The 13,612-nt window shown below is 49.1% G+C and overlaps 1 protein-coding gene across 7 annotated transcripts; it reads left to right on the top strand.

Moving 5' to 3' along the window:
- Positions 1-301: 301 nt before the first annotated feature.
- LOC112674647 (ral guanine nucleotide dissociation stimulator-like) lies at positions 302-2,805 on the top strand. Of its 7 annotated transcripts, none has more exons than XM_049106268.1 (5): positions 302-875; positions 1,296-1,370; positions 1,914-1,946; positions 2,268-2,389; positions 2,580-2,805. In XM_049106268.1, the coding sequence occupies exons 2-5, from the start codon at positions 1,353-1,355 to the stop codon at positions 2,656-2,658; spliced, it is 252 nt and encodes an 83-aa protein (XP_048962225.1). In that variant the 5' UTR covers positions 302-875; positions 1,296-1,352; the 3' UTR covers positions 2,659-2,805. The 7 variants fall into 7 exon arrangements, with proteins under 7 accessions (XP_048962225.1, XP_048962222.1, XP_048962224.1 ...); XM_049106265.1 differs by having other exon boundaries at positions 2,234-2,389; XM_049106267.1 differs by having other exon boundaries at positions 302-878.
- The last annotated feature ends 10,807 nt before the right edge of the window (positions 2,806-13,612 follow it).

The raw sequence follows: 13,612 nt of genomic DNA, 5'->3' as shown, positions 1-13,612 counted from the left end.
CTACAAAAAGCCCACAGCAAAGATCATTCTCAACAGGGAGGCACTGGGAGCTTAGGGGAAGCACTTCCCCTAAGATCAGGAACAAGACAGGGATGTCCAGTCTCACCACTGCTATTCAACATAGTACTGGAAGTCCTAGCCTCACACCACGTCTGCCTCTTGAAGCATTTCCACCCCATCGTGGTGCCCCCATTGAAATGAGGCCCGAGGGGACGTGCTATTGCGATATTCCATCGCTGGAGCCCAGGCCACTTTCACGTGGTGCTCCATGGCTCATCCCACCCCTTCGGGTCAATCTTCAGACCTTCAGCGAGTGGAGCCTCGGCGTGATCGTGGAAGCAGCCTGGGGTGAAAATCCACCAGGGGTGGAGAAGCCGCTGCTGCTCGACCAGGATCCCCGGGGTGGACACACGCTCCCTGTCGCCAGCCGGTCCAGATGGGGGCCTCTCCCGAACTTGAGAGCCCAGAGGACAGGCCTCCGCCCAGCGAGGGGTTTGCATGGGATGAGGGCCACAAGGATGGTAGGAATAGGGCCCCGGGTCCTCGGGAGACCAAGGGAGGGAGCTGGAATTCTCCCCTCTCCCAGTGAGGAGCCAGGCTCAGGGTGGCCAGGCCGCAAGCTCCAGGTCACACAGGGAGTGAATGCTGGAGCTGAGGTTGTTCTAGAACCGCTCAGGGCAGGCTTAAGGATGACGTAGCACGCAACCCTCTGCCTTGGGTCGGATGTCCGGGTCTGACGTCCAAGATGGTGGGAGAAGCGGCCCGAGGTGGTCCCGGTCTTGAGGAACCTGTGCTTGGCCCTGCAGGACCGGCCAGCTAAGCCCGGAGCCCTGGGGACAAACGTGCAGAGAGTATGGAAGAGGCGGCAGCAGCAGCAGCTGAGCGAGCCCGGATACGTGGCCCCGAGCCCAGAGGAGAGGGCTCTGCCCTGAACGCTGGAAGCCCCCAAATGAGGACTGGTGGGGCCTTCCGACCCCGGCTCTGCCTCCCGTAGCCACAGCTTCTACAACCCTCTATGGGAGGGACCCGGAGGAGGGTCTGTAAAGCTGGAGACAACGTGTCTCTGGGGCAGGGCCCGGGCCACCAACACCCCGATGCTCTGCAGCTCGCCCTTGACCTGCTTAGGAGGACGCTGGTGTTCTCGGAGGGTGAGGGGGGGAGCCCAGGGGAGGCCCCAAGGGTCCTGGTCTGCACCACGTGGGAGCTGGGGCGGGGGCCGGGGGGCTGACCTGTCCCGGGGAGGGTCCCCGTGGACACGAGAGCAGGGCCTCACTCCACACCCCACCCCGACACAGGGTGTCGTCCCCTTCCTGGGCACCTTCCTCACCGACCTGTTCACGCCGGATACTGCCATGGAGGAGGACCTGGAGGTGCGTGGGCCCGGGGCTGGGACGGCCGCAGTCCTGATGTGGGGGAGCACGGGGCCCCTGAGCCGAGCCCGAGCTCTCAGTCCTTGGCAAGTCTGCCCTCGTGACAGGCTCCCCGCTGCCCTGGGAGCGAGGGTCCCGGGCCCACGCGTGGGAGGAGTGGAGGGAGGCTGCGCCTGGGTCACGGGGCCCGAGACCGAGTCTGCGGCCCGAATGCCGAGCCGCCGAGGTCAGGCTGGGGTGGCCTCCGCCTGTCCCTTGAGGTTGCTGTGGGGGCAGAGTGACGTCAGGGTCCCCGCCCGAGCGGGCACCGAGCGAGCCTCGCGTCCCCTGCCCACCTGGGGCTCTGGCCTCCCCTCCTGCGCTCCGGGACGCCAGACCCGCCCCCCAGGTCTCCTTTCCCTGGCTCCCGCGGCCTGGCCCGGATCGCAGGCCTGTCCCCGGGGTCCTGGGCCCTGCGTGCCTGGCCCTAGGGCGGTGAGGGGGTGGCGGCAGCCAGGAGCACCCGAGGCCTCTCCCTGATGGCCTGTGCTTGCTGCTTTCCAGGGCAATGAGGTCAACCACCGGAAGAAGAGCAAGGTGAGGCTGTCTCGGGGCTCCCGAGGAGGGGGCGGCTGGGGCTGTAGAGGGGGCCCGGGAGGCCCTCGCCTGGCCTCCGTCCCCGCATGGTCACGCGGTCGGAATGGCTCCCTGACGAAGGGGAAGTCCCCGCAGGTGGCCAGGCCAGCGGCACGGCCATCAGGGACACCTGGCCAGGGCGGGGCGGGGTGTGCTCCCCTCTGAGAGCCAGCTGGGCCGGGGGGAGGGTGCGGGATGGGGCCGCCACGGGTCCAAGACCAGCCCCGAAGGCCTCGCCGCCCGCCCAGGCCCCTCATGCCCCCGGCCTCTCTCTGGGCCCAGGAGTACCGAGTCCTGACCGAGATCCTGCTGCTCCAGGTGCCCGCGGGTCGGTACCACATAGAGCCCGAGCAGCCGTTCCGGGCCTGGTTCCAGTCTGGGACGTGGCTCAGCGAGGAGGAGAGGTGAGGCCCCCAGGGCTGAGGGCGGGAGGGGAGCCTGCTCGGGGGGCCCCTCGGGGATCCTTCTCCTTTGGCTCCCGGGGCGGCCTCCGGCCCTGCTGCTGGGGCTCCAGGCCCCAGGTCCTTGGAAATCCCAGGGAAGACTCCGGAACCGAAGCTCCTGCTCCACTCACACGTGTCCCTCTGTCCTCAGCTACACCCTGTCCTGCCAGCTGGAGCCCCGAGCCTGCCCCCAGACAGGAGGGGCCGGCCGCAGTCACCCCCAGGCCTGAGCCGAGGTGCAGGGGCCTCGAGGGGACGGGCCGTCTGTGCGACACCACTTCCTCCCGCCTCTTCACCCATCGGGAGGACGATATGTCATTGTCTTAACCAGTAAATGGAAGACTTCAATGTTGTGACATTAAAGCCGCTTTACAGTCCAGGAGTAGTTTGCGTCTTTTACGTCCTATAGTAACCTAAAAGAATTAGAGTCTCATAGTCCTTTTCCATCTTTTTCCCCCAGATATTCTTTCTTTATTCACGAGAGACACACAGAGAGAGGCGGGCTCCCTGTGGGGGGCCTGTCATGGGCCTCAAACCCAGGGCTCCAGGGTCAGGACCTGAGACAAAGGCAGACGCCCGGACACTGAGCCACCCAGGCGACCCTCTTATGCTCTTTTTAAACGAGAAATCTTAGAGTCACCAACTCCTGTACGTGGGAAAAAGTAGAGGATCCAGCCTCCTCCCCAGCTACTGAAGGGCATCCCCAGGCCCCCCTTCCTCAGAGGACAGTGTCAGGAACTTGGGCAGACAGCAGAGACACCCCTCAGGGCTGCTGAGATTTAGAGGGTGCAGGGACTTCCACAGGAACAGCAACACCACGACCTGGGGGGCCTGAAGGAGACCGCCCGCCAGGACCACCTCCTGCCCAGGCCAGGGGCTCCCTTTGCACATTTTAAAGGAAGGAGGACATTTTCTTGCCACTTTTTCTGATGTGGATTATTTGGGCTTGGGTTTGGGGTTTGACATTCCCAGTATTCGGAGCGTGGAGTCGTCTAGGTCAACCTCTGCAATTGCATCAACACCAAAGTGGGGACGCACGTAAAGAGACCCGATGCTGCACATGGGCGGCATGGGGCCAGGGGAAGGTCATTAGTGGATGGCATCGGGGCAGGCAGGGCTTTCCAGCCTCAGGCTCGCTCTCGGGGTTCCAACTTCGGCCCGGACCAAGCCTGGAATCCTCCTGGGTCCTTGTCAGCGACCTCTGACGTCCTTTTCCCTCTTGGTGTGCATGAGGGGGAGAGATACTTGTGTTACATGAAGGCCACACCTGGGCCAGGTTCCGTGAACCCCTGTGCTGGCTTCTGAGCTAGGGTCTGCTGCCTGCCCGGACCTCCCTGGGCAGCTCTCAGGAAGGCAGACAGTCCCTGAAGGCCCCGGCTTCCTGGTCGGGGGCCTAGTGGCCGCTCTGCCCTGGCTGGGACCTGACGGTCACGGATCGGTCCCCCTGGCCAGAATAATGGTTTGGCCGGAGACACCCGCACACGCTCCTTGCTGCACGAGGGGACTTTTAGGTCTCTGTTGTTCTGATGTCCGTGGTCCCAGACATTCACCAGCTTGCACACTCAGGCTCAGTGTACACACTTACACTGTCTTGTCTGGAATCGCTAACCGAGCCTGACCCCTCAGGTCTTGTACTTCGGGGGTGTCATGGGGGCGCCTGAACCTTCCCGCCAGGAGCTGCGAGGGATGCCGAATGAGAAGAGCCTTCGGGGGGCCATGGGGGAACGCCACCAAGCTGATGACCTGAGGGATCAGATGGCAATAAATATATCCCTGTGGATGATCACTCCGAATGGGGGAGGGGGCGATGTGGCGGAAGAGGAGGGTCCCCAGGTCACCTGTGCCCCCACCTTACCTGGATAACTTTCACATCATCCCGAAAACCTCCGAATTCGGCCTGAGACTTGAAGAGAGCAGCTGGAAGGCCGCGAGAGGAGGGTTCGCGCTTCTCGCAAGGTAGGACGACGGGGACGGTCAGGACATAAAAAGGCCTCCGAGGGGGAGGCCCCGAGCAGCCGGGCTAAGTGGGGGGCGAGGGCCCCAGGACAGGAGAGGCCCCCGGAGGAGCAGGAGCTCTCAGGGAGTTGGGGCGGGACCCCAGGAGGGCGGGGAGGCCCTCGGGCTCCCCGGGGCCCCTAGAGCACCTGCGCCGGGGCCCCCACCCCGCGGCCGAGCTCCCCGGAGGGCTGCAGCGCCTGGCGGGGCGGGAGCGGATTCCAGCGGCGCAGGGGACACAGCCCGGGACCCCCTCCCCCGGGACAGGCGGCTGCCGGAGGGCCCAGGACAGCGAGGACGCTGCGGCCCGGCCGGGCTGAGCAGGTGAGCGCCCCCCACCCCGGAGCATCCAGGCCCCTGCGGCCCGGGCGCTGCGCTGGCCACTGCGCGAGCGACTCCAGGGCTGGGGAGCGGCCGCGCCACTGTGGCTGTGCCTCCTGGGGCCACCTGGTACCTGGGGCGAGCAGGGCCTCACGGATCAACGGCTCCCACTGAGCCGGCACCCGGCGGGGCGGAGCAGCTCCCCCAGGTGCACACACCTGAGAACCAGCACAGCAGGCCCCGCCCCCAGGAGACAGAGACTGACCAGGCAGCACAGGGACGCCCCAGGGGAGGTGGAGGGATGGGCAGTCCACAGAACAGGGCAGCCTCGCCCTTGCTGTTTGTTTGCTCTTTGCTGCCCCCCCCCCCCTTGCTTTTTTCTCTTTTTTTTTCTTCTTCTTTGTTCTTTTTCCTTTTTCTCTTCTCTCTTTTTCTCCTTTTCCCAATACAACTGGTTTCTGGCCACTCTGCACTGAGCAAAATGACCAGAAGGAAAACCTCACCTCAAAAGAGAGAAGCAGAAACAGTCCTCTGTCCCACAGACTTTCCAGCAGCGCAGGCCCGGGACCCCAGGGCGCGGCGGGCACAGCCCCCCTCCTGCGGTTCTGGGAGGGGGTGTGGGGGGCCACAGGATGGGGGACCCTCCTGCCTGGGGGCAGGGGGAGGGCACAGGATGGGGAGGACGCTCCCGCCGGGCGCCCCGAGCTGTGCAGGTGAGCGCCCCCGCCCCCGGGTCACCCGGACCAGTGCGGACTGGGAGCTGCGGTGGCCACTGGGGAGCTGACCCCTGGGCTGGAGAGGGGCCGCCACCCCTGGGGCTGCTCCTCCCGGTGTCACCTGTGCCTGGGACGGAGCAGCCGCCAGGAACAGGGGCGTCCTGGGTCAGCGGCTCCCACTGAGCCCGGCACCCCGGGGGGCATCTCCCCAGGTGCACACACCTGGGAGTCAGCACAGCAGCCCCTCCCCCGAGACCAGGGGAAGGACGCGGAAGAGCGGGTCCGGGGCCAGCAGCGCTGGGAAGCTCCAGGGGAAGTCGACGGATTTACAGTATACGCCCCTTTTTTTCTTTTTCTTTTTTTTTTTTTCTCTTCTTCTTTGGGATTCTTGGCCTTTTATTTTTTACTACTTTGTTTTAAAATTTGTTTTTCTCTTTAGTGGTCCTTTTGTTTTGTATCTTTCTGATCTTTGTTTTCAGTTTCTGGTCTCTGATCTCCCCAGAATCATCCCGGGTGAAATGTACTTGGTCGTGGTTGACACTGTTGCTGCAGGCCGCCCAGAAGGCCACTGGCACTGAGCAAAATGACTAGAAAGAAAAACTCACGCAACAGAAAGAACCAGAAACAGTACTCTCTGCCACAGTTACAGAATTTGGATTACAATTCCATGTCAGAAAGCCAATTCAGAAGCACAATTATAAACCTACTGGTGGCTTTGGAAAAAAGCATAATGGAATCAAGAGACTTCATGACTGCAGAATTTAGATCTAATCAGGCCAAAATAAAAAAATCAATTAAATGAGATGCAATCCAAACTGGAGGTCCTAAGGCCGAGGGTTATGAGGTACAAGAATGGGTGAGTGACATAGGAGACAAGTTGATGGCAAGGAAGGAAGCAGAGGAAAAAAGGTAAAAACAATTAAAAGACCATGAGGAAAGCTTTAGGGAAATAAATAACAGCGTCCGAAGGAAAAATCTACAAATAATTCGGGATCCAGAAGGCACCGAGATGGACAGAGGCCAGAAAGCATATTTGAACAAATCATATCTGAGAACTTCCATAATTTGGGGAGGGAAACAGGCATTCAGATCCAGGAGACAGAGAGTTACTCCCCCCCCCCCCCAATCAATAAAAACCATTCAAGCCCTCAACATTTAATAGCAAAAATGGCAAATTCCAAAGATAAAGAGAAAACCCTTAGGGCATGGAGACAAGAGATCCCTAAGTTATATGGGGAGAACTATTAGATGAACAGCAGACGTCTCCACAGAGACCTGGCAGGCCAGAAAGGGCTGGCGGGATACAGTCAGGGTCCTAAATGAAAAGAACATGCAGCCACAATACTCTATCCAGCAAGGCTCTCGTTCAGAATAGGAGAGATCAAGAGCTTCCAAGATAGGCAGGTGACCACCAAGCCGGCTCTGCAAGAAATACTAAGGGGGACCCTGTAATAGAAAGAGGAGGCCCAAGGGAACAATCCGAAAAACGGACTGAATAGGTATCATGTTGACACTAACTTCTATCTTTCAATCGTAACTCTGAACGTGAACGGGCTTAATGACCCCATCAAAAGGCGCAGGGTTTCAGACTGGATAAAAAAGCAGGACCCATCTATTTGCTGTCTACAAGAGACTCGTTTTAGACAGAAGGACACCTCCAGCCTGAAAATGAAAGGGTGGAGAACCATGTACCATTCAAATGGTCCTCAAAAGAAAGCAGGGGTAGCCATCCTCATATCAGATAAACTAAAGGATCTATCCCACAAGAGGACCTAACAATCATCAATATTTATGCCCCAAATGTGGGAGCTGCCAAGTATATCAATCAATTAATAACCGAAATTAAGACATACTGAGCTAATAATACACTTATACTTGGTGACTTGAACGTAGCGCTTTCTATGACCGACAGATCTTCTCAGCACAACATCTCCAAAGAAACAAGAGCTTTACATGATACACTGTACCAGATGGATTTCACAGATATTTACAGAACTTTGCATCCAAATGCAACTGAATAGACATTCTTCTCAAGTGCACCTGGAACTTTCTCCAGAATAGACCACATACCGGGTCACAAATCAGGTCTTAACCAGTACCGAAAGATTGGAATTGTCCCCTGCATATTTTCGCACCATAATGCTTTGAACTTAGAACTAAATCACAAAAAGAATTTTTATTTTATTTTATTTTTTTTTTACAAAAAGAATTTTGGAAGGACTTCAAACACGTGGAGGTTAAGGACCATCCTGCTTTAAGATGAAAGGGTCAACCAGGAAATTAGAGAAGAATTAAAAGGTTCATGGAAACTAATGAGAATGAAGATACAACCATTCAAAATCTTGGGGATGCAGCAAAAGCAGTCCTGAGGGGTAAATACATCGCTATTCATGCATCCATCCAAAAACTGGAAAGAACTCAAATACAAAAGCTAATCTTGCACCTCAAGGAGCTGGAGAAAAAACAGCAAATAGATCCTACACCCAGCAGAAGAAGAGAGTTAATAAAGATTCGAGCAGAACTCCATGAAATAGAGACCAGAAGGACTGTGGAACAGATCAACAAAACCAGGAGTTGGTTCTTTGAAAGCATTAATAAGATAGATAAACCATTAGCCAGCCTTATTCAAAAGAAGAGAGAAAAGACACAAATTAATAGAATCATGAATGAGAAAGGAGAGATCACCACCCACACCAAGGAAATACAAACGATTTTAAAAACATATTATGAGCACCTATATGCCAATAAATTAGGCAATCTAGAAGAAATGGTCGCATGTCTGGAGAACCACAAACGACCAAAATTGGAACAGGAAGAAACAGAAAACCTGAACAGGCCAATAACCTGGGAGGCAATTGAAGCAGTCATCAAAAACCTCCCAAGACACAAGAGTCCAGGGCCAGATGGCTTCCCTGGGGAATTCTATCAAACGTTTAGAGAAGAAACAATATCTATTCTACTAGAGCTGTTCGGGAAGATAGAAAGAGATGGAGTATTTCCAAACTTATTCTATGAGGCCAGCATCACCTTAATTCCAAAATCAGACAAGGACCCCACCAGAAAGGAGAATTATAGACCAATATCCCTGATGAACGTGGATGCAAAAATTCTCAACAAGATACTAGCCAATAGGATCCAACAATACATTAAGAAGATTGTTCACCATGACCAAGTAGGATTTATCCCCGGGATGCAAGGCTGGCTCAACACTGGTAAAGCAATCAATGTGATTGATCAGATCAGCAAGAGAAAAAACAAGAGCCATAGGATCCTCTCAACAGATGCAGAGAAAGCATTTGACAAAATACAGCCTCCATTCCTGATCAAAACTCTTCAGACTGTAGGGCTAGAGGGAACATTCCTCAGCATCTTAAAAGCCATCTACAAAAAGCCCACAGCAAAGATCATTCTCAATGGGGAAGCACTGGGAGCTTAGGGGAAGCACTTCCCCTAAAATCAGGAACACGACAGGGGTGTCCACTCTCACCACTGCTATTCAACATAGTACTAGAAGTCCTAGCCTCAGCAGTCAGGCAACAAAAAGAAATAAAATTTATTCAAATTGGCAAAGAAGAAGTTAAACTCTGTCTCTTCACAGATGACATAATACTCTATTTGGAAACCAAAAAAAAAACAAAAAACAAAAAACAAAAAACAAACAGAAAAAACAAAAAAACCTCCACTCTGAAATTGCTAGAACTCATAGAGGAATTCAGCAAAGTGGCAGGGTATACAGTCAATGCACAGAAATTAGCTGCATTTCAATAAACTAGTAATGACATGAAAATGTGATCTTAAATATGTATCTGGCTATTCCTAAATTAAAAGATATCCTCCTTTAATGTTTGACAGGTTAGAAACATTTTTAACTCCTAATGTCCCTTAAGTGTTCAATTTTTTTGAAAGATTTATTTATTTATTTATTTATTTATTTATTTATTTATTTGAGAGAGAGTGAGGGAGAGTGAGAGAAAGGAAGGAGAGCAGAGGGAGAGGGAGAAGCCGACTCCCGGCTGAGCATGGAGTCCCACATGGGACTCAATCCCAGGACTCTGGATCATGACCTGAGCCAGGGCAGACACTTAATCTGCTGAGCCACCAAAGCACCTCCCTTAAGTGTTTAATTTGATAAAATGTATTTCAGATTAAAAAAAAAAAAAGACTTGAAAAGCCTTTTGGTTACACATTGGGATATTTTCTTTGCTTTAACATCACCTCAACGCTTTCTAGATGTATTTACAGAAAGAAATATTTTGATTTTGATTTAAATTTTAATATAAACTGGAGTTAATACTGATCTTTCAAAGAAGAGTCCCATTTCACTTTCCCCTTACAATAAAAGCCGGTCATTCTGATTTATTTACTCAATATAACCTGAATTTTAATGTATAGTAAGCCTGCATCTTACGAATTAATGCAAACAGAAAAATAACCTTAAATTAAATTTGGTTTCAGAACAAATGCTTATCCATTTCTTAAATAAGCATTTTGTTCTTTTTCTAAATTTTAGAATAAGATATGTTAGAAAGCTCTCTACCTCTTGTATTGCAGAGATGAAAAGGGAGTCTAAAATTAGAAGCATTATTCAATTAATTTTAAGAATCCTAATAAAATGCAAATACTGATTTAGAAATCTAAATATATATATATATATATATATATATATATATATATATATATATATATAGCACTACCACCCTCAAAGCATTTATTACACCACTGATTGTTCACGGCATTATTTTAAGCTTTGATAATAATCAAGTGTCTTTAGTTACAACGACATCTGTTATATTGTGTTTTTCTAAGGGATAGAAAATACATTATTTACTTTCAAATTCCTCTGCTGTGTGAAATACCACTGGTGATTGGCTGATAATCATAAATAAATAACAAGAAAGCCTATATCAAATTCAGTGTTTGGAAAAACCTTTCCCAATTTTCAAAGAACTATGATTATTTTAATTTAATGTGTGTAAGTAACATTTCTTGGAATATAATTCATATTTGATAAAAATCATCTTTCTAAAAACATATAATTCCATGCATTTTAACAAATGAATACAGTGTTGAAACTATGGAATAATCAGAGTATATTTCACCTCAAAATATCCCAGCAGGGTCTAATCCATCCCCTCCACCCATCCCAAGCCCCTGGAAATCACTGATCTAATTTCTGTCTCTATAGTTTTGTCTTTTCCATAATGCCTTATAAATACAATCATAAAATACATGACTTTATCAATCTGATTTTTTTTTTTTTTTTTTTTTTTTTATGATAGGCACACAGTGAGAGAGAGAGGCGCAGAGACACAGGCAGAGGGAGAAGCAGGCTCCATGCACCGGGAGCCTGACGTGGGATTCGATCCCGGATCTCCAGGATCGCGCCCTGGGCCAAAGGCAGGCGCTAAACCACTGCGCCACCCAGGGATCCCTCAATCTGATTTCTTTCACCTTGCTGAATGCTTTAGTGATCCATCTATAATGTTACGTACACCAGTAGTTCATTCCATTTGATTACCGAGAACTAGTCCGCGGTGTAGATATACCACATTTGTTTATCCATTCTCGTGTTGATAGTCATTTGGACTGTTGCCACTTTGGGGCAGTTATAAATCAAACTGCTATAACTATTTGTGTACAGGTCTTTTTTTTTTTTAATTTTTTTTTAAATTTTTATTTACTTATTTTTTAAATTGTATTTATTTATGATAGTCACAGAGAGAGAGAGAGAGAGGCAGAGACACAGACAGAGGGAGAAGCAGGCTCCATGCACCGGGAGCCCGATGTGGGATTCGATCCCGGGTCTCCAGGATCGCGCCCTGGGCCAAAGGCAGGCGCCAAACCGCTGCGCCACCCAGGGATCCCTGTACAGGTCTTTATGTAGACATATGCTCTCATTTTTCCTGGGAAAATACATAGAAGTGGAATCTTCGGGGGTCCTATGTTCTGTGTATAGTTTTTTTTTTTTTTAATTTAAATTCAATTAAGCAACCTAAAGTACATATTTAGTTTCAGATGTAGTATTCAGTGATTTATCAGTTGGGTATAACACCCAGTGCTCATGTGCTCATGTGCCCAGTGCTCATGTGATGAGCCCTCCTTAAAGCCCATCACCAAATTACCCCATTCCGGCACCCACCTCCTCCCCTTCCACGCTGTTTGTTTCCTATGGTTGATACACTCTCATGGTTTCCTCCCTCTCTGATGACTTCCTATTCAGTTTTCCCTCCCTTGCTCTGCAGTCCTCTGCGCTGTTTCTTATATTCCACATATGAGTGACACCATATGATAATTACCTTTCTTTGATCCATTTACATCAACATGGAAGGAACTGGAGGGTATTATGCTGAGTGAAATATAGTTAACTTTATAAGATAACTGCCAGGGACCCCTGGGGGGCTCAGTTGGTTAAGCATCTGCCTTTGGCTCAGGTCATGAACTCAGGGTCCTGGGATGGAGCCCCAAGTCAGGCTTCCTGCTCAACGGAGAGTCTGTTTCTCCCTCTGCCACTCCTCCTGCTTATGCTCTCTCTCAAATACATGAAGTATTTTTTTAAATAATAAGATAGATTTTAAATAAGATAGATTTTGTTTTTTAAACAGACCATTTTCGGAAGTGTTGTACTATACTGCCTTCACAAAACAATTTAGGAGAGTTCCAGGTGCTCTGCATCCTCACCAGGATCTGGAATTGCGTATTTCTACATTTTAGCATTATAGCGGCTAGGTAGAAGTAGCTCAGTATGAGTGTAATTTGCATCTCCTTCATGATTACTGATGCTGAGCCTCTTTTCATGAGTTCATTTGCTATGCATATGTGCTCTTTTGTTCACCTTTTCAGCCACATAATTCACTGGGTAGTCTTATTCTTATTGTTGAATTGTAGTGTTCTTCATAGTTTAGATACAAGTCTATCAGGTCCAAGGGTTTTCTCTTCTGTTTCTGCCTATCCATGGCTTCTATGCTTATTCTTTTTACAATGTCTTTGGTAAAAGAAGAATAGACTTTTTAATTTTGGTGTTTCAATTATTATTTTTTTCTTTATGGTTCATTTTCTTTTTGTCCCAAGAAATCTTTGCCTAATTCAAAGTACAAAAATTTTCTTATGTTTCAACTGAAATTATTATAGTTCACATTTTATATTAGAAGTTCTTCAAGCTAATTTTGTATATAGAGTGAAATAAAGGTAAAGGCTAATTTCATTTTTACATATGAAAGTCTAATTACTGTACTGCCCTTTATTCAAAGAACTACACTTTTTCCCTTTGAATTATTTTTATTTCATTGTTAAAAATCAATAAATGTTTATGAGGGTATTTCTCTATTCTGTATTTTGTTTCTTTGATGTCCAAAATGACACTGCCTTGAATTTTCTCAGCTACTGTTTTTTCTGCAGATGTCTTCATTTATAGCTAAGTCTTAAAGTCCATTAATTTGTATCCTCCAATTTATACCTTTAAAAATTGTTTTCCACTCTGATGCTTTTCCATATAAATTTTATAACTGAGTGGCCAATTTTTAAAAATATGGAATTTTGATTGAGATTGCATTGATTTTCAAGTCGTTTTGGAACCAATTTGATAGTTGAACGTATTTTTTTCTCCCAATTCCCAAACATCATACATGTTTCCCTTCACTTAGGTCTACCTTGTCTCCACAATATTTTATAGTTTTTGACATAAAAATCCTTAAATTTTTCATATTTTTGACATTATTACAAAAAGAGATTGTTAAATTTCAATTTCCAATGTCTCATTGTAATCTTCAAATAAAAAAGTCTTCTTGCTGTCCAAGTCTGATGTTTCTGAGTATGTTGGAGATGGAGGTTAATGTACAGTCAGAGGGTCTTTAGTTAAGGTAATAAAGCAATTATTTACAAAAGTTGAGTAAAAGGAATAGCCCATAGTAACAGCTATGATCTCTCATAAATCTAACAGTCAACTCAGTATGGGAGATATTGGATTACATGCTGGTCTTAGTTATTCTTCTGCAACAAGAGGTAAGAAATGATCAGCAGTGGTAGGTTATTATACAAAAAAATAAATAAATAAAACAAAGAAAGAAAAAGAAAAAAGAAGTCTACATTATCTCTCATTCAAATATTAGGTTACCACTGAGTAACTCATAGTTTTAATGTGTGAATAATATCACAT

Source organism: Canis lupus, chromosome 36 (assembly GCF_003254725.2).
Source record: "Canis lupus dingo isolate Sandy chromosome 36, ASM325472v2, whole genome shotgun sequence".
Lineage (NCBI taxonomy): Eukaryota > Metazoa > Chordata > Mammalia > Carnivora > Canidae > Canis > Canis lupus.
Note: the sequence above shows the minus strand (reverse complement) of the source record. Positions and strands in the feature narration are given on the sequence as shown.